Source organism: Cyprinus carpio, chromosome B10, assembly GCF_018340385.1.
Source record: "Cyprinus carpio isolate SPL01 chromosome B10, ASM1834038v1, whole genome shotgun sequence".
NCBI classification, from domain to species: Eukaryota; Metazoa; Chordata; class Actinopteri; order Cypriniformes; family Cyprinidae; genus Cyprinus; species Cyprinus carpio.
The window spans coordinates 7,108,679-7,133,186 of NC_056606.1; the positions used below are offsets into that span (position 1 = coordinate 7,108,679).

Consider the following 24,508-nt stretch of genomic DNA (forward strand, 5'->3'; position numbering starts at 1 on the left):
GACGTCTCTGTTCCCTCCTTCAGGGAAACGAGGGTTACCATACGTAACCGAGAAGTGACACTGACCTCGCTGTGACACACAGAAAAGCAGTGGTTAATGCTGTTTTTTCAATCACTTTTTGTATATGGAAGAAAAGAGATGTGAGCTTTCATTAGAAACTCAATATAGTTTGTAGATATGTTTATTTGCCATTTAGAATCAAACTGAAAATTTAAATTTGGATTTAATGATGCAGAATTCAAATGAAATGATGTGGCGGACAGTGCTGGCTGTTGCTGTGAAACATCGTACAGTATGTATGTGTGTGTTTATGATGAGTTGCTGGTTCTGTGTTGCATTGGGAGATGTCAGCTCTTCTAAACACTGTCCTAACATGGACATGTGGCACAGGGGGGACCGGCTGAGGTTTACATGGTTGGAATGCGCTAATGTACACTCACAACATGTGTGTGGCATACCTCGTACAGTCGGAGCGATGGAGTTGAGGACTTTGAAGGAGGAGCTGACGTTTGAGCAGATCCCAGTGATGTACTGCTGCTTTCCACACATGTAGCCGTACTGAGGACCACAAGCCTGTCCAGAGGGAATGAGAGAGAGAGGGATTGGAGCACTGAGTAGCTGACATGACATGAAACTTTATGGTCATCACAGAAAAAAAGCCTAGCAATTTTTTTTTGTCTTATATTTTTGTGATTTGGCTGGATAGCAAAGATTCATACACATGTACAATGCAATAAAAATAAAAATAAAAAAGTTGCATTTATTCAATCTAGAATACAGTAAAAACCATAATATTGTGAAATATTATTGCAATTTAAAATAAAGCTTTTCTATTTTAATATACTTTGAAATGTAATTTATTCCTGTGATCAAAGCTGAATTTTCAGCATCATTACTTCAGTTTTCAGTGTCACATGATCCTTCAGAAATCATTCAGATATTCTGATTTATCATCAGTGTTGAAATTCTTTGATGAAAACAACGTTTAAAAAAAACAACAACATTTATTCAAAATGACGATGAAAATTCAGCTTTGCATCACAAGAATAAATTACAATTGGAAATATATTCAAATATAAACCAGTTATTTTAAATTGTAATAAAATTTCATAATATCACTGTTTTTACAGTACTTTTCATCAAATAAATGCAGCCTTGGTGAGCGTAAGAGATTTCTTTCAAAAACATTTGAAAATTATACTGAACCCAAACTTTTGAATGATAGTATATACACATATATCCAATCTTGTGGAATGACTATTCCATTTTTAATATTACTGTTGAGAGTTGAGACCTCCCACACTTAATTATTTCATTTGTAATGTTTATGTGGAACTATTTCCGTTTCAGTCCTTTGCAGCATATGGGAGCTGGAACTGCATTGGGAACAGCTGGAAACAATGTGTCAAAAAGCTTAATAGTACATGGGAATGTTTAGGGGTGACATGCTGAACTCTGTATCGTTTTCATTGCCTTCTATTAAACTGGTTACATGGAATATTTGTATATTAAAACGTCATTTGTCTCACTGCAGGACAAGCCAAATAAACTAGGGAAATAAAGAGTGCTGAAAATGCCCAGTTGTCACTTGCTTTAAGGTCTGTGTTACACACCTTGTCAAACAAAATCCTAAAGCAATTTTTTTATAATAACTTGGACTCAGTCCTAATGGGATCAACTAAGATCCTACTGGATAAACTGAAATTCCTACTTTTCCATTAAATTTTTTTCTTTGCTCAGAATGTCAGTTTATCCATTCGGATTGCACTTGATTCATAGAGGATTCCTGTTTGATCCCATTAAGGGGATCAGACGCTATTAATTAACAGTGGCTGAAGTAACAGAAGACATATAAAGATCTCAGTGCAAACACATACGCAGGATGTTCCCTACCAGAAAGCCACTGCCGTCTGGGTTAACCACCAGCGTCGTCCCCATAGTCATGTTTTCCTTCACTTCATTTATGTTGGGAATTGTTGTGCTTTCTGTAAGAAAAATAGACAAATATGCACTCACAGTGAAAATCCTATGAAAAGATTATCTAAACAAAAACTGCCCTGCACTTTCCCATAAGCGGCTTGAACACTTTTGTTCATACAAAGACCCTTGAGATTGTGTTTCTACTTGCCTTTTTAAAAACAAAAGACATTGCTAGAGTCCTTTATTTGGGGTTTTAATGAAGAAAAAACTGTAAAACAATGTAAGCCATGGGAATGAAAACTAGTAAGAAAAATAATATTGTTAACCCATACAGTCTACACTGTACATTGATATTGAGACGTATTTCTGTTCTAAGATCAGAACTCCTGTTAGAAGTATCTGATTTTGAGCCAGATCCCTGATGTAATGAAAGACGACATGCAACATTGAGTTATCTGGTGAAGGATTATGTAATTATATGTAGATTAGACATTTAAATGTTTTTTGGATCACTTCCTGTCTAGGCTTCCTCTGAGAGTCAGACATTCAGGTCGAGGTTAACATAAAAATAGATTTAGCGCTACAGGCTAATGAGTCTTAAAAACAAAACATGATATCATTGATCAAAAATACTCTTTTAAATGTGAGCATTTAATCAAAATAGATCATATTTATATTCTGAATGCACATTTTTGGTCTTTTTTTTAATCTTGGAATTCATGGTTCACTTTTTTACACATATTTCACAAGCCGCACCCAATGTCATTTTTTTCTCACTAAATATGTTTTACTCAAAAATGCATCACAATACTAAACAGAGTTACACATACTGTATCAGGCTCACTGACAGGGTCCATATCTGAAAAATATGTTGTCTGAGCAAGTAGTTATCATTTCTGCCACCATTATTGACAGAGATTCTTTTCTTTTCTTTAAAAATGAACAACGTAAACCAAACCAAATTTGCCAAAAAATGAACCAAATAAAACAAATAAATGGGGGTAATGCAAAAAACACAGGCTGATTTCTGGTAGTAGCTCAATAACAAATCCAGTAAGAGCCTCTGTACTAGCTTGTTCTTTTTGCTTGCATTGAATCGCTTGAATTGTACCATTCCTCATTTGTAAGAGGCTTCAGATAAAAGCATCTGCTAAATAAATGTAATAAATGTAAATGACCGATGAGTCAAGGTCTCAGGAAGTCTCAGGATGAGCTCTCAGGCCACAATCTGCTTTGGCTCCTCTTGTATTCTCACAGTAACACCTCTAGAAAGTGTACACAGATGTTTCAGCTGTGGGGTTTTCTCTGTGAATGTTTTACAGGTTACATCCAGGTGCTGACTGACATTAGCATTCACACAAGCAGGGCCGTGCACAGACATTTTGAGGGGCAGTGGCCCAAACCAAAAAAAGGGGCCCAAGGAGGGTGGGTGCTTGTTAATACACATTTTTTTAGTTGTTACAAATATACAATTAAAAGAGAAGATATACTTTATTGCAGATGTTTTGATAAGAGTGGGTTCTCTCAACCTCTCTGAGCCTGCTTCTGTCTCATCTTCAATGGAAGTAGGGCAGAGTGGGGTAAGCTGACCCATTAAGCATTTATTTGAAATGGAATTTTTTGTAACATAACTGTCACTTTTACTGTAAATGGAATGCATCCTTGCAGAATAAAATGATTGAAAATTAAAAATTGAAACATATTGAATATTTACTAAATTTAACGTATTTCTTTGTTGAAAAGTTGCAATGATGAATCAGTAATTGTTTTGACTTTAGGACTGAGGAAGGGTGTACCATTTCCCTTCTCTGGAGGTTTTATTTTGGAAAGAACTTCTTCATTCTTAAATCTGGAGGAGTTTGCATGCCAAGTCAAAGTGCCATGTTAGTGCATGTTTATCAGACGAAATCTGCTAGTACCCTTGAGTCACGCAGCAGTGTTTGGGACAGTCAAAGTAGTACCAACTGTGGAAGTATGTTGGCAATTTCTTGCCAACTGAGGTAATGTCTGTTACCCTTCCTATAACAAGTTTTCTTTTATAACCACACCCACAGAGTAAATACAGACAGATGATACACAGCAATGAACAAAAATGGTTTGTGGAAAACATGATGGCACTAACCGAACACACAAATGCTTTCAGGAAGGCCACCTCTCACCTGGCAAAAGGAATTTTTCACAAACTCCTCCTTTGTTTTGTCCAACGGGGCACCTGTAGACGTCTCCGGTCCGTTTAGCCGGCTGTCCAGTCAGAGGAGAACCAATCAGAACCCTGCAGAAAAAAGAGTGGGGTCATTTATCCCTGACCGCAAAAAAACCCTTGGGCTTTGTGAGAAAGTGGAAGCACGCTGAGCCAAAGTGCAGTTGATTGATTCGCCAGTTTTCCAGTGGGAAAGAAAGGCATAACACAAATATACACATACTTATTTTTAAATATTACAGTAAAATGGAACACATGTTAGAACGAGGAGGAGAAAATAGCTATTTTTTCGGAACAATAACTGTAGAGAGTATATGATGTTGACAGATATGTGATGTTTTACCCCTGAAGCCCACTATGATTTAAGCGCTTTACAGTGAGATAACATGAAAGGTTGTTTATGTTTTATTATGTTCTGTTCTACATCTGAGTGCACTTAGCTGAATAAAGAACATTCACCATGTTCCTCAGGTTTCTAACGGGGGGTTTTGACAACAGTGCTATAAGTAGACATCCTTGTGTAAGCATGTAAACAACTCAAGTCATTAACATTCCTGAGCACAAATGCGCCTTGACACAGCAGTGAATACAAGCGGGAGTCCATGCAATCTTCCCTGGTTACAACTTCTTTGAACACCAGTCAGCTCCAAAATCTACAAATAATATATTTTAGCCTTGACTGACTGATAATTCACTAAAAATACAAACATGTCATTTCAAACCTTTTTTGTGTCTGTGGAACACAAAATGAGAAATATTGCATAATGACCTGGCTGCTCTTTTCCACATAATGAAAGTAAATGGGGACAGAGGTCGTTAAGTACAAATAATTCCAAAATGGCACCAAAAAGCAGCATGAAGTCTTCTGAAGTCATATGAGAACTTTGAAGAGAAACTAGCTGTAATGTAAGTCACATTCTCCTCCACCGTAACTTTAATATCTCATTTGTGGTCACATTGACATATGATGCATGAAGTCACATCAATAAATATAGCTACAAGATATTCGAGAAACAATGTGCAATTTACACAAAGTCATTGATGTCTTAAACCACTTCTAGGATAATTTTATGATTCTTTATGTAATTTTTTTATTTTCAGCACCTTCCGCCTCCATTCACATTCATTATATGGAAAAGAGAAGCTACAATATTCTGCAAAATATATTTTTGGACAAAAAAGGGGAAGAAATCCAATCACTGATGTTTGAGGTGACATGAGAAGTCAATTTAAGTCTCATCCTCTAATTTTTAATTAATGAAAACCTTTTAAATAAAAATACTTAAAATCTAAAGCCAACTTCAACAGAATATCAATAAAATAACATTGACTTCTTGTTTCTTCAAAGAAAGTACTGTATGAATGTTTTTTAAGCTTTCCATTAAACAATTTTTGCTGCTTCGCTGTTATTGTGATCTTCAAAAACCCTAATGTACTCTTTAAAATTCATCCCGATCTCGTCTGTCAAATCATCTAACTGGCATGGTTTACAAGTCAGTCAAGGCCACCTGCAAGAGGTTTTGGGGGTTTCACAGCAGCTGAGGTGTTTCTCTGAAAGAACTATAGAGGGTTAACCATTACAAGTGGTGCTAAAACGTGCTGCTGGACCCATTTTTAAGAGACTACAGATGTCTGAATTCACTGAGGTTTCGCTGAGGGGAACTGTTTCATACAGCAGGGAATTTGTTCCCATTTATTTATATTCGTAATGGAGTTAGCAGGCCTTAGTACATTAGCTTGATGACTTTATTCAGAAAAAAATGGGCCATTACAAAAGCAGACTACATCAATTATGCTCATAGGTTTACAATGACAATTCTAGCATTATTATGGGATGGTTCTGAGTATATTGTTTATTATGTAGTAAATTAGAGCATCGAAACTGCTTGCTATATCGTCGTGACACTCATGCATGTGAATTGTTTTGGTTGTACAAAATGGTAAATAGAGACAAAAAAGGAATGGCCAATCAGAATTCAGTATGCAAATATTACAATGATATTATCAAGTGGAGATTTTAAACTTTCAAATCTAAATATTCTAATAATATACAGTTAATACTAAAATAAATAGCATACCTATGGCCAGTTTTACTAACAGCTTGCGCCAACGCAAACCGTCTTTTGCCATTAAAATTGTACTGTAAGGTTTTACTAAAGATGCGCAGTGAAGAATTAGTGCTAAAAAGGCGTTTACAGTTAGTTTAGCACCTGACCTTATTGAATATGCATTTGTAGGAGTTTCCCTTTCAGACACAAAATTAATGCGAGGAGAGTATTCAAATGAAACACACAACATGTTTTACTAAGGTTTGTGCTCATCAAATTATTGGTATTTGCGCCATTATTTAATTCCAAAAATGCATATCTAAAACTATTTTGCGCTTGAAATGGCTGCATTTGTTGTTGCTAGGAAGAGGCACTGCAGAGAACAGAAAGTGCGTGGTAGAAGGGAGAGGATTTTTTTCCACAGGTATTAATTTATTTGTAATGCCAGAAGAGCACATTATCTGAACATATCGTTTGCCAAGCTGTTATTTTTAATTTGCTTAAGGAAATAAAAGACAACTTGGAACCCTCAACTAGGAGTCACGCAATACCAGGTCTAGGGTTGCAATAAGGTGGAAAATTTTCAGTAAATTTCAGAAAGATTCCAGAAATTTTGGAAAATTTCCAGTATTTTTTGGAATCTTTCAGATTTTTTTGTAAAATTTCTTGACGGAAGTTTTCCGGCAATTGTAAACTGTTATATTGTATATTATTGCTTCTTGCAACCCTTCATATTTTGGCCTCCGGTCCTTTTCAACAAACTGTGGCTTCTTTATTCTTTATTTGTGACTATGCTTATATGGATTGCGCTTGGTAGATTGTGTTGGTTGATATGTAAATGAGATGTTGCGTCTGTGTTCTTTAATTTGGGCATTGTCAGTGAATCACCCACAGAAATTTCCACGCCCATCGGCCCTGTTTTAGAATGGTGCTCTCACGCTAATTTGCCATGTTTAGTAAAACGTGACCCCTATGCATTTATAGATATAAATGTAAAAACATACCACTTTCCCTCACTGTTCTCAAATTGTTGGACGGTGTATCCGAATAGGTCCTCCACTGGTCCACTGAATGACATCTTGTTCTTCTCGTCTACATTGAAACATGACAACCATGGCAGCAGAGCTATCAAGAAACATACAATAAAAAAGACAACATAAGCATCACATAAAATATGCATCTCACTTTATAAATAAGACTAAGGGTCAGTATGTCCAATAAAAAAATAAACACACAGACTTTTCATTTCCCTTTTTTGTTTTGGGAGAGAGAGAGAGAAATAGTCCCAGTTGTTCATGCCCAGTTGTGTGGGAATGAAACATGCAAATCCTAAGGGGAGCAATACACGCATAGTAGGCAGAGGAATTTCACAGAGCAATGCAGAGAAGCTGTCCTGACCTCTTGGACAATGTCCTCTTCATGAAGACCTCCAGAGTCTGACTTTTAGTACTGTATATAAAAGGAGAACTAAATATAGTGTTTAAATGCTTTATTGTGCCGAGGCCACAGAGAGTCTTTTCACATGTTGTGTGCAACGGAATTCCAGTCATGATTTATTCAATTCCGGGATTTGGAAGGGAATTGCGAAGATTAACAAATCTTTGTGGTGTTGAGTAGATGGCTGGATCTGGGTGAGAATACGAAGAGACAGAAATCCAGTTGTGCTCCCTTATGTCTGTTAAGCTAATGAATGTAGAGCATGTAGTCATGGCTCAATGAGGAAACAGAGAGGCAGTGTATGCTCGTGGTCACACCTACGAATGTCCACTCAACAATAATTAAGATTTCCAGCCAAGCCTCCAAACTCATTTTCCATTGAGTCTTAGCTTCTGAGGAAGATATGCATGAAGAGTGACCATCTGAAAGACCAGACCAAAGACCATTTATACACTCACCACTATGACAGGAAAGACACAACCAATGTATTCTGAAAAAAACAAGCAGAAGGAAAAGAAGTTGAAAAGACGAAGAAGCGCAGAAGAAGAAGAAACATGTTCATTAGAGATGTGCTGACCAGTGGGCCTTTCCCGGAGGAACTGCTGTTTTGTTTTGCAACTTAGATAAGCAGATGAATTTCCTCTGTAATCTAGATGGAAGCCATGTGTTTTGTAACAAGAGAAAGAACAAGAGCTGAACATGAAGACATTCAAACTACAAAGGTGAAGAAGAAAACCAACACAAAGCCGATGAACACAATGAAGCTCTAGACTAAGAAGAAGCTGATAAAAGTGAAGCTCAAGAAAATTATGATGCAGAAGAGGCTGAAAAGGAGATAAAATAAGGCCCAGAAGCTCAATAAGGCCAGAAAGAATAGGAGAAACGTGAAGATACATAACAATGAAGAAGAGAAATAAGAAGCTGAAGAAGAAGAACATGAAAAAGGCTAAGAAGAAGCTAATAAAAGTGAAGCTCAAGAAAATGAAGCTGCAGAAGAAGCTGAAAAGGAGCAATTGAAGCTCAAGAAGGCCAGAAAGAATATGAGGAATGTGAAGATATAACAATGCAGAAGATGAAGAAGCAGCTGAAGAAGAATAACATGAAAAGACACAGAAGACGAAGATGAAGATGCTGAAAAAGATGACCATGAAGGAGATAAAGAAGAAAGAAACAACGTGCACTAATAAATGTGTTTTGGAAAACAAATAGAAAGTGAAGAAGAAGCTGAAGTATAAGATGGACATGAAGATGAAGACAGAATAATGAGAGAAATAAATGGAATGAGGAAGAAGAAGAAAATGATGACGAATCAAAAGAAGTTGTAAAAACCTCAGAGGAGAAGGTGAAGAAAAGCACAATGAAGACAAAGAATGATAACAGGAAGAATTTGAAAGAAGAGAAGGTAATGAATCTGAAGAAAAAACCTGTGAAGTAGGAAAAGAATAGTTGAGAAACTGAAAGTCAGCAAAACAACAAATGTCCAACAATCATGTTTGGGAAAAGCAAGAAGAGCAACAAAAATAAGACAAAGAGGCAGAAGAAGATGACATACTGTAGACAAAGAAGACAGACGAAGAAGACATGCGCCAACCCGTTCCCATCCTGAGGGGCAGCTGTTCTGTTTTGGGTTGGATTTGCAAGTTAGATAAACAGAATGAATTTCCTCTGCAATCTACTAACTCTGTAAATAAATACATAGAGGGCCAAAGGCAACCGGACAGCTGGCTTCCTCCTCGTCCACATCTATCTCCTCACAGACACACACCATCCTCAAAAACTAGGAGAACTGGTTCCTCTCTTAATGAAGAGGGTGTTTGTAATGTATAACGAGAGGAAAAGGCAAGACTTCCTGGGTTTAATGCAGGACTCTCTCTGAGCCAGTGCTCTGCAAACACAGCTACTCACACATAACCTTGGGAATACATAGAAAGACAGTCCTTTAAAACACTTGCACTGGGGTTCAATCATTTTTGCTGGATTGGTGAATGGGAATGTATCATCCATTCCCTCAATAGACGTGATTGATTTCAAGCCTCTACAGTATGTCAGAGAAAATACAAACGCAATTAGGTGATTCAAGATGGCCAACAGCCAAAGAGGCCCTTTGCATTGATCACAAATGGGGAAGATGCCCAGACACATGGATCACAGCACTCCAAGAACACAATTTATAACTATTTTATGATTTGATTCAAACTAAAAATATAAGCAAGAAAGTCCAGCACTAAACCAAACCCCCAGCGAAGCCTAAGCAGGCCATATAAAAATAGAAAATGAGATTGTACAAATTCATACAAAATGAATTCACCACCAATTTGCCAAAATGTAAAGTAGTTACAAATTGCCATGAGAGTGCGTTGACTCCTTATTAAAAGAACTGGCTCACAAGAATCATTTGTTTTGGAAATCGGACTGCACTGGTCACGCTGTATGTTTTTGATTCACTAAAAAGAACCGACTCTTAAGGGTCATTTGTTGTAAATCAAACTATTCTGTTTCTGATTTATTAAAAAGAACTAGATGAGTCATTTGTTTGTGAATCAAACTACACTGGTCGCACAGTATATTTTTTATTCACTAAAAAGAACTATCAAAGAAGAGTCATTTGTTTGTGAATCGCCTACGTTGTATGTTGTTTTTTTTTATGCAGCCTGTGAAGACAAATCAAACACATTTCTTGCCATTATTTTGTGATACACAGTCTTTTTTATTCCACCATATTCAATGCAAAAAGCAACATAGATAATAAATGATTCTGTTTAGGCTCTAGATTATAAAAACATGGGAAAATGAGGGAAATTGTTTTTCATTTATCTTGACATGGTGGTCTCACACAAGTGTAGAGCACTTCTTACAAGTCACACTTGAGCTTCTGCTAAATGATTTAAATATAAATATAATGCACATTTGTTTATATAAGACAGGACATCCTTTATGTACGCATGCAGGGGTAAAGTGTGAAAACAAAACTATAGCCTACAAAAAGCAGAACTTTCTTCATCCAATCTACAAAAACCACATGAAGACAATACTAAAGAATTGCTGTCAGCAGCTTTGAGTTTTCTGTGTTGCAAAGTTCCAAAAAGCATGCATGACCTCTAATGTTTTCATTTTGGTAAACCTTGCCAAACTAACATAGCTGGATGACTTGACATCATCAAAATGTTATCATCATGCCCAATTGTTTGTGATGCAAAGTCTTGGTATCTATGGGGATGTAAGAAGAAAATGGGGAACACGTATAAAGTGACGAGCTCCATCCATGCTTACATTGCAGACAAGGTCAAAGCCTGTTAAACGATGCTGTCTTTCCCCTTCAGGTTTGATCATGTGTCATTTGATACTGCCAAAATCTCATTAAATGTATTAAGCTATAAGATTTAGTCATCCAGCACCGGCAATATGCTGGATTTATCTGTGCTAAGACTTTTTAAATCAGCCCATTTGGCAGCGGGAGAGCTACGTGATTATGAGAAACGAGGCCTGGGTCGAGGCCTTGTCTGGCTCACAAATGCTCTTTCATGACAAAGCAGATCTCAAGATAATCAAGTAAATGTGTCCTGTTGAATGCGTTCTGTTACTTAATTGAATAGAAAATGAAGTTGAGGCCCTACTCTATTCATATGCAACAATGCTCAAAAATATAGCAGTGAATGCAATTCACACACATAAAGAGGTGCGTTTGCTTGGAAAATAATGACTTTAAATTCATTTTATTTCGTTGTATTGCAAGTGATTAGTAAATTCAACATTTGTTGCACTTGCAAAAGTGGCAGCACTCTTAAGTAGATTCACCACACAACCCTAATATCCTGTTCCTGAATATGCTGCCTTCAGATGTGTCCTCTGGGGGACCAGCATTTTATTGGCCATGAAAAAGTCCGCCCACAGAATGACATAATGCTCCCTGCTGATTCCAGAAGCTTTCATTCCAGTTTCCTCTGCACTAACAGGGGAGGGACCCCCGATCATGTTCTGTCAAACGCCCACCTTCTACAATCACTCACACGCAAACACACCCAGACACTCCCCAAAACGGCCGTTCCCACACAGCCACACGGTGCACAGATGGGCCAGGAACCCATGCTTGCTCAAGCATCACACACAAATGTTTTGAGACTAAAAATACACGGTGCAGGGCAAAGCGGGTCACTTCCTGCATCTCAACCCAAAAAATAATAGCCAGAGTATCACTTTCCAATACAGTAAAGAAACAATCGAGCATGACCGATTAATGTCATGATAACCCACACGACAAAAATATATTTCCTGATATATTTTAAAAGATATTTAAATATGTTCATATAAATTTAGAATATTTGCATGTTTAAATACATACATTTCCTGTGTATTTTGTGCAAAATATATTAAAAAAATACATAATGTATTTTAAGCTTTTTATTTGCCTCATTTTGTAATACAGTTGGCATTTGAAGGTTTAAATAAAATATATTTTCCACTGACACAATATATTTAACATATGTTTTGCTCAGAACAAAAATATACATCGGCAGTCAAAAGTTTGGAATAACTCAGATTTTTTTATGTTTTTGAAAGAAGCCTCTGCTCACCAAGGCTGCATTTATTTGATGAAAAATACAGTAAAAAAACGTATCTTGTGAAATATTATTGTGAAATATTATTACAATTTAAAAAAATTTTTATCTATTTGAACAGCTATTTACCCAGTCAGACATTTATAATGTTACAAAAGATTTGTTTCAAATACAGTAAATGCATTGTTTTTAATTTTCTATTCATCAAATAGTCCTGAAAAATGTAAAAAAAAAAAAAAAACCTGAAGGATTTCTGAAGGATCATGTGACACTGAAGACTGCATTAATGATGCTAAAAAATTCAGCTCTTCATCACAGGGATAAATGACATTTTAAAATATATTCAAATAGAAAACAGTTCTTTTAAATTGTAATAACATTTCACAATATTACTGTTTTTACTGTATTTTTGATCAAATAAATCCAGCCTTGATGAGTATAAACTTAATTATTAAAATCTTAATTATTTTATGTTTCTGACTGTGTATATTTTTTCCCCATATATTAATGACAGATCTTGTGGTCCCCTCCAATCAGAAAGCAAAATTAGCCATAAAAAGATGTTTTATAGCATGAGAATAAAACCAAACATCCCCCGTGGCTAATCACAGAATGTCACATGCTAGGGCTCTGGAAACAGTTGGGCTGTTCTGCCTGCTGTCCCGCAGGAGGGGAGATCGATTCTCTGCAGCAGACATTCTCCAGCTCACTTCCTGAAGCAGCGCAGAAGGCCAACATTCCCCTGGACTGCCAATTTACATGCAGCTGAAATTAAAACAATCCTCCATCATGTACATGGACTGACTGATGTCTCTCAGCTGGAGTGTCCGTTTAAATTAAAGCTTGCTCAGTTATCCCGGATAGTACTTGATTCATGTGAGTTTGGGGATTAGACCTCTGTAGAAGCCAAAGTTCAAGCTAAACATTATGGTGAGATGGGAAAAAAGCTGCAGTATTTTATGTACTGGCAGCAAATGGACCTTGCTTTAAAATATATAGGCCTATCAATATATATGATTTATATGCATATCTTGCTTTAGATATTGCTCTACAGCAAAAATCATTAATATGGCAAGAAATATGAAGTTTGTATGTCAGAGCTCTCAAAAGCCTGATAAAGAGCTCAAGAGCTTGTGCAGCATGTCAAGTTGTTAACAGTCTGAAAGTTTTGTTTTTCTGTTTCTGGCAAAGATATGTTATTTGCTGTTGGGTTAAAGTGGAGATAATGCAATCATAGTAGGGGCTTTCTTGCCCTTTCCTTGCAAATACCATGTAAAGTTCAATCACATGACATATAAAAAAGGCTCATAAAGACAATCTTTGTTTAGTTTTCCCTTGCACTGTCCTCCTACTAAATACAGTCTTATAAAGTAAGTTTTATTTTAGCAATGTGTCGTTATATCAAAAACAATACATACATATAAATTTAAAACTTTGTCATGTTATTTAAAGGTAAAGTGCGCACAAAAATAACTAATTGAGGAATAAGTTAGATTCAGTCTTTTAACAACAGTTCAATAAACAAGAGTTACTTACATTTTAGCCACAATATTACAAGTTACTATGTTTTTGTTAGTAAAAAATGAGCAAAATGAGCAACATAGCAGCAATGTTTCATTGAATTAGAGGTTTTAGTTGGTTGAGTGAATGATTCAAAAATTCTTTCATAAAGACAGCCTCTTGATTTGTTACTGAATGAATCAGCAATTTTGAACAAATTGTTTGAATGAATGATTCAGTGCCATGTCTAAAATCACATACTTTCTGAGTAGGTACTTTTTTCACAACTATTTAAGGTATGTTTTATATATGTGTGTAGCATGAATTAAACTTATTGACATGTGACATGACAATAACATTCACAAATCCTCCCCCATGGCCTCATGGGATAGTCAAATGTCCATTGAATCCTCATCTTAAAATCTCATCGGAAGTAGTAGATCATTCAGGTACTTTTCACCTACTGTTTTATTGATATTAAGATTTATAATTTACATATTTATTATTTATTTTTTTTTTTTTTACTTTTTATATGGTACGTATAGTATGCACATTTGGTGTGGCAAACACGTTTCATTTCTGAAGCACACAGATTTTGAACAAATTGGTTAAATGAATATTTCAACGGCTTACTTGTGACTACTGGCATAACAATGTAACTGCAGAAAGAGACCCTAAAAAATCCCCAAACACTATGTCGGTCAGCTAGTAATGCTACCCTGGTGACATTCACATCAGAAACAGCAAATGTTCAAAACATAAAATGCATAAAAACACAATCCACATGCAAGGCCTAGTGAAACAAAGCATGCAAAATAGCATTTGACAATGCCCCAGCCAGCTCATAAACACACACAGATGAAATAGCACCTGTAAAGTATCTGTTCTCTCATTATTTTTGTGCTGTGAGGTTTGCGGCCTTTGAGAGAGAGAGAGAGGTCAGCGGGTCGTACCGCTGGGGTCATGTTCTTTAGCTGCTTCTAAATTTCTGCCTTGTTATTTTGAACATGTTATGGGAGATCAGGGGTTTCCTCTATATTGTTTCATTACAACGGTCCTCATTTTGAGGAATGCTGCTTTACCAAGAACAAGTGCTTCTGAAGCGTTTTTCCTTTTCGGCTGACATCACAAATCCCTCTTATTTTTCAACTCCTAGCCTCTATAGTGCCTGGATACTTCCTGGTATGTAACACCCAAACATTTGTGTCAGATGTGATCAGTGCTACTGAATTTGACCTTTTCTGTGGTAAACTGGAAGGTGTATCACAGAAGGCAGAGCGATGTAGTACAGTAACTTCTTTCCTTATCCAGATGCTGATTCAGAATAAATGCGATCACTCATAAATGTGTGTGATGGTCATGCATTTCTTAACGTACAGTTATCCCAGTTCTGAAGCTACTTTTCCTCAAATGATAGTTAATTTACCCAGTACTGTAAGCACAAAAAAACAACAACTGTATTTTAAGGAATTGTTTAAAATTTTTTAGTCTTATATTTACCAGGATAATCACTATAATTTATGTAGATTACTGCAGTATTATGTTGCAAGGCTTAAGATGTTTTGAGGCTGCTCTGTGAAATCTCATTCACTGTAAGAGGCCATAGTCATATTGTTTTTATTAAATCTGACAGTGTGTAATGAGTGCTCAGTCCATCAGTCTTTCTTTGAAAGCAACGTCTGGTTTATATAAAAGAAAAACAAAGTTTTGAACTGATTTTTAACGTAAACATTTGAGTTTTTTTTTTTTGAGTTCTGATTTTGTGGTTATAGTTTTAAGAAATGTGTTACATTTTATTGTAACTGCGTGATGCATGAGATTTGCACTAGTAGAAAGCAGAAAAGAAAATTAGCTCTACTGTTACTCTGCCTTTATAGTTCTTACAAAGACATGCAAAACATCAGCAGATCTCTGAACTAAAGCGAACAATAATAGTCTTCCGGTCTCAGAAGTGTTACTTCCTGTGCATCTTTTTTTTTAAAGCCACAACTGTTTGTGTTTCAAATGTACAATAAACTGCTCCATAGGACACTGAATCACTTCAAAGACAAGCTTTAAAGTCAGATGCAATTTTACACCAAAAGTTCAGGTCATCATTTCCTGAGGGTGTTATGACATTCCAAATTATTACGACTTTCCTTCTTCTGTAAAACAAAACTGTTCGTCCATACAATGAAAGTCAGTGGGGTCCAGTGTTGTTTTTTGTTCATTGTATAGACAAAAACAGTTAAAACATTCGTCTTTAAAACACACTTTCGTTTATGTTCCATAAAAGAAAGTCATACTGGTTTGGAGGGATAGTAAATGGTGATTTTTATTTTTACGTGAACTATCCATTTATGAGCGCTTATGTTTTTTTTTTTTTTTGAGTGACTGGAAACGAAAGACATGATTTTCCAAAGTAGTCACTTGAAGATCAAAGTTGGAGATGTTTTTGAACCTATGGAAGCTAAGTATGTGCAGATGGGATGGAAACTTGAACGGTGCACCAGTGAGGGATGTGCCAGCCTCCGGTTCACTCGCCCAAACAACCAACAGTACTTTTCCAGAATTTTACAGCCGCTGGCACAAAGCAGATGACGGGAGATGTTTTTCCCAGCTAGCAAGAATGTTTAAAACACCCTGGAACCCGGAATACTTCCTGCGATCATGTCATAATAGCAAAAAACGAGCCTTATCACAACCATTTATGAGAAACCTTCCAGCTCGCAATGGTAGCCATGTACCATATTCAGTGTGAATGTTTTCAAAGTAGTTTGTTGAGTAGATGTTTAAATTGGAGGCTGACCAAAGCGGTAATTATGTCTATTATGATCATTTAAACGGAACTGCCCATTCTGTGCCAGTTCTCAGACAAGTAAGTGGTTTGCCAAATCGTATTGATGCCACTATGACATTTTCCATGACCAGCCTGGTCCTGAACTCCTCATTGGGTACCATCAACTCCAAATTTGTCTACAACCATCTTCTACTATAATTATGAGTCAAAGCATTTCCTTTGTAAGGACTGGGGCTTGTCTGAATGTAATGGAATGCATTCGGCAATCTGAAGTCTCCAAGTATGGAAGAAGACAGTTCAAAGCAAGGTCTTCTGGGAGATTTGAAGCCCTTGCCAGTAAGTGCTCTGGATTTATAACTGTGGAGATGTTCTTCATGCCAGCGAGAGGGGAGTGGCAGATGGCTAACTTAAGCTTGACTATTCATCTCCTTATGACCCTATTTTTGGTCCACTTTATTAAATTAGACAAAAAGGGCTGAAATGAAACTGCAGTCAGCCATATTAGATGCTCAGGATAAAAACGAATCACTTGATGAAGTGAAACATGTTTAATGAGTCTGCGCTGAAGATGCCTTATAGGAATAGTTGACCGTAAAATGAAAATTCGGTTGTAATTTACTCACCTTCATGTTCTTTCAGTGTGGAGCACATTAGAAGATATTTTGAGAAATGTTTTTGTCCATACAATGAAAGTAAATGGGGTCCAAACCAATGACTTTCATTATATGTACAAAAGAATGGAGATTTTTAAAAAATATATTTGTGTTCAACACTGGAAAAAAAAAGAGCAGTGAGTAAATGATGAGATTTTTATTTTGGGGTGAAATATATCTTTAAATTCAAAGGCGGCAGGGTGCACTAACCGTTCTGCTGTTATGAATCTGTTAAGCATTCAATGAAAATATAACATGTTACACAGGCCTTAGACATGCAAGTGAATATGTACGTATCTGATATCTCACACATCCATATGCAGATTACACGCACGCTGACTGAAAACAGATGAATTACCTTTAGTGTCTCAAACAAAAAACACCTGCACACTCATCTCCTTTAGGAATTTACGTGGCTTAAATGTCACCACTACAATAACCACATCTGGGTCTCTGGAGCAGTGGAGGAGACAGACATGCACAAACATGACTGTTGTCCAATAGGGTGCTGATCTGTAATCTTGGATTATCTAAAAAAGTAAGTGAATGACAGGATCTAAAATGAAACCACCAAAGAGTATCAGCGTACTCGTTTGGTAATGTAGTATTATGCTTATCATAGTACCATACATGCATGAAATTTTTAATAAACCAGTATTTTGAAGTGTGCTAGCTGGTAGGGACTGGACATACAGTAGTTAGATGATCGGTTCACCCCAAAAATGAAAATTTACTCACCAAATTACTTAAGTTGCTCACCAATGGATCCACTGCAGTGAATGGGTGCCGTCAGAATGAGAGTCCAAAAATCACAATAATCCACACAACTTCAGTCTATCATTTAACATCTGAAGCACTGTAAAACCCGATAAGTTAAGAATACTCAAAACATTTGAGGAAACTTATTGCCTCAAAATATTTGAGTAAACGAACTCATTTTTTAAAGTTAGAGGAGCTTAAAATTTTTATGACAAGTTGGGCGGGGCTGAGAGCCAAGCCAAGCCTCTTACATGATCCCACCCCACTCATCAAAATGATAAAACCCAAAGAGCTTAAAATTTTTATGACAAGTTGGGCGGGGCTGAGAGCCATGGGAGCCAAGCCAAGCCTCTTACATGATCCCACCCCACTCATCACAATGATAATTATATCCAACTTGCTTCCATTAACAACACATTCATTCAGATCTCTATATATAACTGCTAGTTAGCAACAGCACACTGACATGTACTAATGTAGTTACCAAAATGACTCACGACACTTGCATGTAATTAGTCAAGCAACATGCAGCATATATTCTTTAAGTTTTGCTGTCCATCTTCAACCTAACCACAGGTTCTACTCTACACCACTACAGTAACCGTTCAAAACTAACATAACAGAAACCTATGGAAATCCTAACATTACACAACTTTTAAGTACTAACTTTTGTCTTTCTATGTTAATCTTGAGTAAAAATACACAAAATAACACTTAATTTCTACATTTAATTTCCTGGTTGTCTGATGCAAAGCATGCTGGGAACTAGAAAACACAATCATTTTAAGTTCACCTTACTACAGCAACATTTTGAGTTTACAGAAATTATTTCAAATAAGTCCAATGAACTTTCATTATTATTTGAGTGCATTAACTCATTTAATTAAATTAATTTCACTGTTCGGTTTTACAGTGAGTGAAAAGCTGCTTGTTTTTTAACTTTAACTTTTAACTTTAAACTTCTGGCCAAAATACCAGTCCTTAATCCATAATAATGCTTCCTCTAACAAAAAAGTCCATCCCCTGTTGTCCTCTGACATCAAAATCCACCCACATATTTGTTTAAAACCGTTTTCTGACTTTTCACTTGTAAAAGGTGCTTGATCTGTGCATATTTGTCTCCTGATTCAGATGAGAAAACTTTTTTCAGTGGAGAAAGCAATACAAATAAATGACTCATATTTTACCCAGAAGCAAAGGTTAGAAGTTAAAAATGTCTTGATGGATTTGTCTCTTACAAACACACAGCTTTATTACTTCACAAGACGTTAATTGATGGCCTGTAGTGGATTACTTGTGGATTATTGTGATGTTTTTATCAGCTGTTTGGACTCTCATTCTGACGGCACCCATTCACTGCAGAGGATCCACTTGTGAGCAAGTGATGTAATGAACATTTATTCAAATCTGTTCCGATGAAGAAACAAACTACCTACATCTTGGATGGCCTGAGTGTGGTAAATTGTCAGCAAATTTTCATTATTGGGTAAACTTTTCCTTTAAGTGCATGGATAAGGTGACAGTGTGATGATCCTGCACCTAATGTGAGTCAATGTAAACCTCTAACAGCAGCTGCATCCACAACTCAGTTCCTTAACGCGGGTCACGAGCCTTCATCACATGCATTCCTAAGAAACTGCACTCGAGGAGATCTGAGCTGTCTTCATTTGGTTAAACTAACAGGGAGGGAACACTAATTGGTATTCTTTATATTAAAATGTCCTCTTCTTACCATTTAATAGCCTAACATTAATTAAAGGTTTACATGAAAGGTGTTTAAAAGTTGCTAATGTGCAGCTTTGTGGACAACAGCCAAAATGTTGATTTATATTTTGAGGTGCCATTAGGAAGTTTTTATTTTTGTTTAGATGGCTCTTATTCATTTCAATAGTACTGATGGTCTTGTACTGTATACTGACACCTACTGGCTTGGATGTAAGAAGTTTGTGTAATACTCTGGCTGAAAGCACTATATAAAGTTTACAAATATTATTTTTGTTACTACAATGATTAGCAACTTCTTCAGTTGCATGGCACAGTGTGTGATCTTAAACATGTCAGCTGCCATGATGATGCAACCATGTAGAATAAAACTGTATTTTTTTTCTTTAAGGGGTGGCTCTATAAGGGGTGGCAACTGCCATCCTAAAAAAAAGTTGTTCACCCCAGAATTATCACAGAATAAAATATAAATGTAAGCAATGTTTCATGTGCTACTTTTCATCCACGGCGATGACAACGTAATACAAAATAATGGCAAAAACACTCATTTAATAAACTGTGCACAATGGTTGTATGTGCACGCTGCGTAGTCGGCTTCATTAACAAATGACTCTTATGAACCAGTTCTTTTTGAGTCAAAACCACAAAGCGTGGCCCAGTTCACTAACGAATTGTTGTTACATTTGTTTGTGAATTAGATAATTGCTGCTTTTCAGCCCCCCACCACACACACAATTAATTCAGTTTTCAAAACAAAGACACATTTCTCAAAATGTTTAACAATGAGTAAGTTAAACATCATGTTGCAAAACTGATGACACACCAATCAGAATCTCTGCATCCTAACTACGGAGAGAGGAGAGAGCTGAGTTAATCTACAGGGGTTTTATACTTACACATACAGTTTAAATACAGTACAGTACCAGTACATTAGATCATGGACATTTCACTATTTTATATGTACAGTAAACTGTAGCACATGTTGTACACCTTCAAGCGTGTGACTGTCAAATTTTATTTTTAACCATTTTTTATGTGTACTGCATTTTTGCAGAACTGAGAAATGACTGCCTACAGGTATAGCTAGTCTTGTGTCAGGAGACCAAGACACTGCTACAGTTCTGTAAACTGTAATGAAATTCACTGGGCAGAAAAGTCATCTGTGTATTGAATTGTAAGCATTTACAGTTGTTGTTTTTTTTTTAACTGCTTACACACAAAATCTTTACTTGTCACACAGTTTCTGAATGCTGACACTCAAACAGCAGAAGCACACACCAAATTTGCAAAACCATACGCTAATTCTCGGCCTTTGACTTAGTTTTCGATTTCATAAAACACTTTTTGCAAAACACAACAAAGAGTTCTCTATGTAACCCACAAAAATCTAACAGGAATTAATATTATGGCAAAGGTGTTTGCAAATGTTTGCTTTTGAGATGTGTTTGTGATATTTTGAGTGCAGTGCTTCATTTTGCAAGAGATGTGAGGCATTTTGTGTGTGCAATTCTTGGTGATACAAGCTCAGAAACATTTATAACCTGTTGAAGTTTTTTATGTCGTGTATTAATTTGGTGCCATGATGGATAATGAAATGTTATTTATTTTTCATTTTAAACAGTATAGATGATTACTTAATGGTAATACAATATTTGTTAATACAACTGTGTATGTCAGACCATAAATCCCCCAAAACTATGCATGGAGGCTTGCTCTGGTGTTGCCACTCCTCATAAACCCCATGCCACCCCTTTGCCACCCTAAAAATGATTTTCTAGATCTGCCCCTGATTTCTTCAATTGGGGACTTATGTAACTAACTGGAGTCTTTATCTCATGTGAGAGTACATGTTTTAAATTATTTTTCTTAGAAGTCATATGTATGTCTTCATGCTTACACATTTTATTTAGCAAAAGGGCGCCAGAATGCATAATGTCAGTTTAATGGTGATAATAATAATATGTGAAAGCAGTATTCAATAAAAATGTCTTATAAACATAGCCAGTTGCTCTTAATGTAAGACTAAAAGTGCGTTGTAACATTTTATATGCTTTGCAAGCATGTGGTGCGCAAAAATCGTTTTACGCCGCGTAAATGCGTTTAAATAATGTTCTCTACGTCTGCGAGAAGATAAATAACAATAACTTGTGTTCAGATTAACAGACCGCAGACTGTCAAAGTGGATATAACACACCGGTTTAATAATACATTAATGCATGCATGGTTTTTGGTATATAGAGTGACATGCACCGAATAAACAACGCGCACAGTTTCGCGCTCAGGATTTTGACATCATCATCATCATCATCATCATCATACAATTGACCGAAAACAGGCTAAATACGACACAATAAAAAAAACGTACCCAAAAGCGCTGCTAGTGTGAAATGAACGACTCCAGAAAGCATCTTCCCGGTTCGCTGTCAGAGCCTGGATACAAGGCTCCTTTCCTTGGAAGCGCAGACGCTCAACTGAGCGGCAGTCTGACTCTCTGGTTACTCTCAGAGTTAGATAGAGGCCATTTCATCCGCAAAGTCAATGTGCCAGTGCAAGTGTACAGATCTCACACCTTTTGCCTGAACCACAACTTGACTGACTTTACAAAGCGTATTTGAAAGAGAGGAGTGACGGTGAGGGAGGGTGTAGCTGGGCATTCGAGGGAGGACTCTCTCATTCACATTCAAGTAGGTGTTTTAGGCAGAATTAGTAACATTATTTTTGCCATGTACAGTTTGGGATGATCCTGTGCAGAGCACATGATATTTTTGATTTTATATTATGTAGTGTCCTTTTTTTGGTGTGGTGTTTTTTTTTTTTAATCAATGCTATTGGTCACCCTTTACGTCTGTCTGTCTGTTTTACAAATATTTAGCAAATGAAAGTTTCTTAAAACGAGCTTGTGTAAATCTTATTCGATCCTCAAGCTGTCAGTAAGCTGATAACTCCGCCCCCTCTATATTCATTGAATCAACTGAAGTTCCACAGCAGCCGCACAGTAGACAACAGCTGAGCTGAACAAAGTTTTGCGAAGGGTAAATAAATATCTTGTTGTTTGAATAAGTACTACTAAACACTATGTCTATAAAGGCTCATATTTTATTTATTTGATGTCTGACTGACTCACTGACTGAGACATGTGGGACGTCGCCTGAGAGAGAGGGCCATCATTTGCCATCTAGTCATAGCCAATACATAGCCAACACTTAAATAGCCTGTGCATACAGTAGAATTTCATCTTTTAAAATGCGATTTTGGCCAAATGCATTTTACCATTTTTTTACCATCGGAAAATCATAACAGGTGCGCCCCCGCGCTGTTTCGTACTGGAACTTACACAAAGCGACGAGTGATCCTCGTCACCTAGATAACATATATAAGAAATTTCTTCTTTGATTTATGATTGCTGATACACTTAATTTATTAACATTTAGGCTAATCATGTTATGGTATACTCTCCGCTCGTCCTCACGTGTATAAAATGTAGTAAAACATGGTTTTACTACAGTAATGTAGTAGTAACTAAAAAAAAAATTACAGAAGATCACTGTGAAATCTTTATATTATATCATGCAGAATGTAATTCATGATTCATTCCAAGGCTTCATTTATTTGATCCAAAATACAACAAAAACAGTAATATTGTGTTATATTTTTACAATTTTAAATAACTGTGTTCTATTTGAATATATTTTAAAATGTAATTTATTTTTGTGATCAAAGCTGAATTTTCAGCATCATTACTCCAGTTCAGTACTCTTCAGTGTCACGTGATCCTTCAGAAATGCTTTTCACTGCAGCTGTACTTTTCACACCTATTTTTATTTATTTTTTCATTGCTGGCTTATTTTAGGGAAAGTGTAGTGAATAAGAAACCCTTCAAGAGACCAACATCCCTGGTCCACCACAGTATCAAATTTTTGCCAGATAGACGGATACATGTTGGGATGTGTTATAGTTATGGTATGGCTATAGTTTCTTATAATCTGGAATTGAGTTGTACATAATTACTTAAATTATATTTCAAAAAAGTTTTGTCAAAAATACTTGACTCATTGCTCACCTTCCCCTCTTCTCAATGTCATTCATAATCATGTAACCAAATAATACAAATTAGCTTATAAAAACCAAACGGAATTGCTAAAAAAGAGAATATATATAATTTTTTTCTTTGCAAAGTTCATAAAAAAAGTAGGGCTGTCAATGATTAATTACGATTAATCACATCCAAAATAAAAGTTTTGTTTACATAATATATGTGTGTATACTGTGTATATTTATTATGTATATATAAATACACACACATGCATGTATATATTTAAGAATAATATGTTATGTTTATATATTAAATATATTTATATATAATATAAAATATAAGAATATAAATATATAAATGTATATACATGTAAATATTTTCTAAATATATAATTTATGTGTGTATTTATATATATACATAATAAATATACCCTGTACACATACATATATTATGTAAACAAAACTTTTATTTTGGATGTGATTAATTGTTATTAATCATTTGACAGCCCTAAAAAAAAATTTTTGATGAAGTTCAATAAAAAAAGATTTTGGTTTCTGTTTGGTTTTATAAGCTAATTTGTATTATTTGGTTAACATGTTTATGTATGAGTCAAGTATTTTTTTTCTCTATAAATGCAATTTAAAAAAAGAGGGAGTACACAAGAGCAATTTACAAACACAGGACCCTACAAATAATTATTGTTATTGAATTTGTCATGAAGATGTGACCATTTCTTCCTTTTATGCAGGCTTTCTAAATAATCTTGATATAAAAAAAGGGAGGGGGGTGCCCTTATTTCAGTTTAAGCACATGCCCCTCAAAAAGGTCTGTGCACGGCCCTGTAGGTGTTTTAGGCAGAATTAGTAACATTATATACAGTATTTACACATTTACAAACGTG

At 35.9% G+C, this 24,508-nt stretch overlaps 1 protein-coding gene across 1 annotated transcript in view; it reads right to left on the reverse strand.

The window, feature by feature from the left end:
• itga1 (integrin, alpha 1) overlaps positions 1-22,194 on the reverse strand; it is a 44,859-nt gene extending 22,665 nt beyond the window's left edge. Inside the window, 5 exon segments of the mRNA XM_042732287.1 lie at positions 459-573; positions 1,894-1,985; positions 4,080-4,192; positions 7,173-7,293; positions 21,940-22,194. Coding sequence (XP_042588221.1) covers positions 459-573; positions 1,894-1,985; positions 4,080-4,192; positions 7,173-7,293; positions 21,940-21,982 — 484 coding nt within the window. The 5' untranslated portion in view covers positions 21,983-22,194.
• Positions 22,195-24,508: the final 2,314 nt, after the last annotated feature.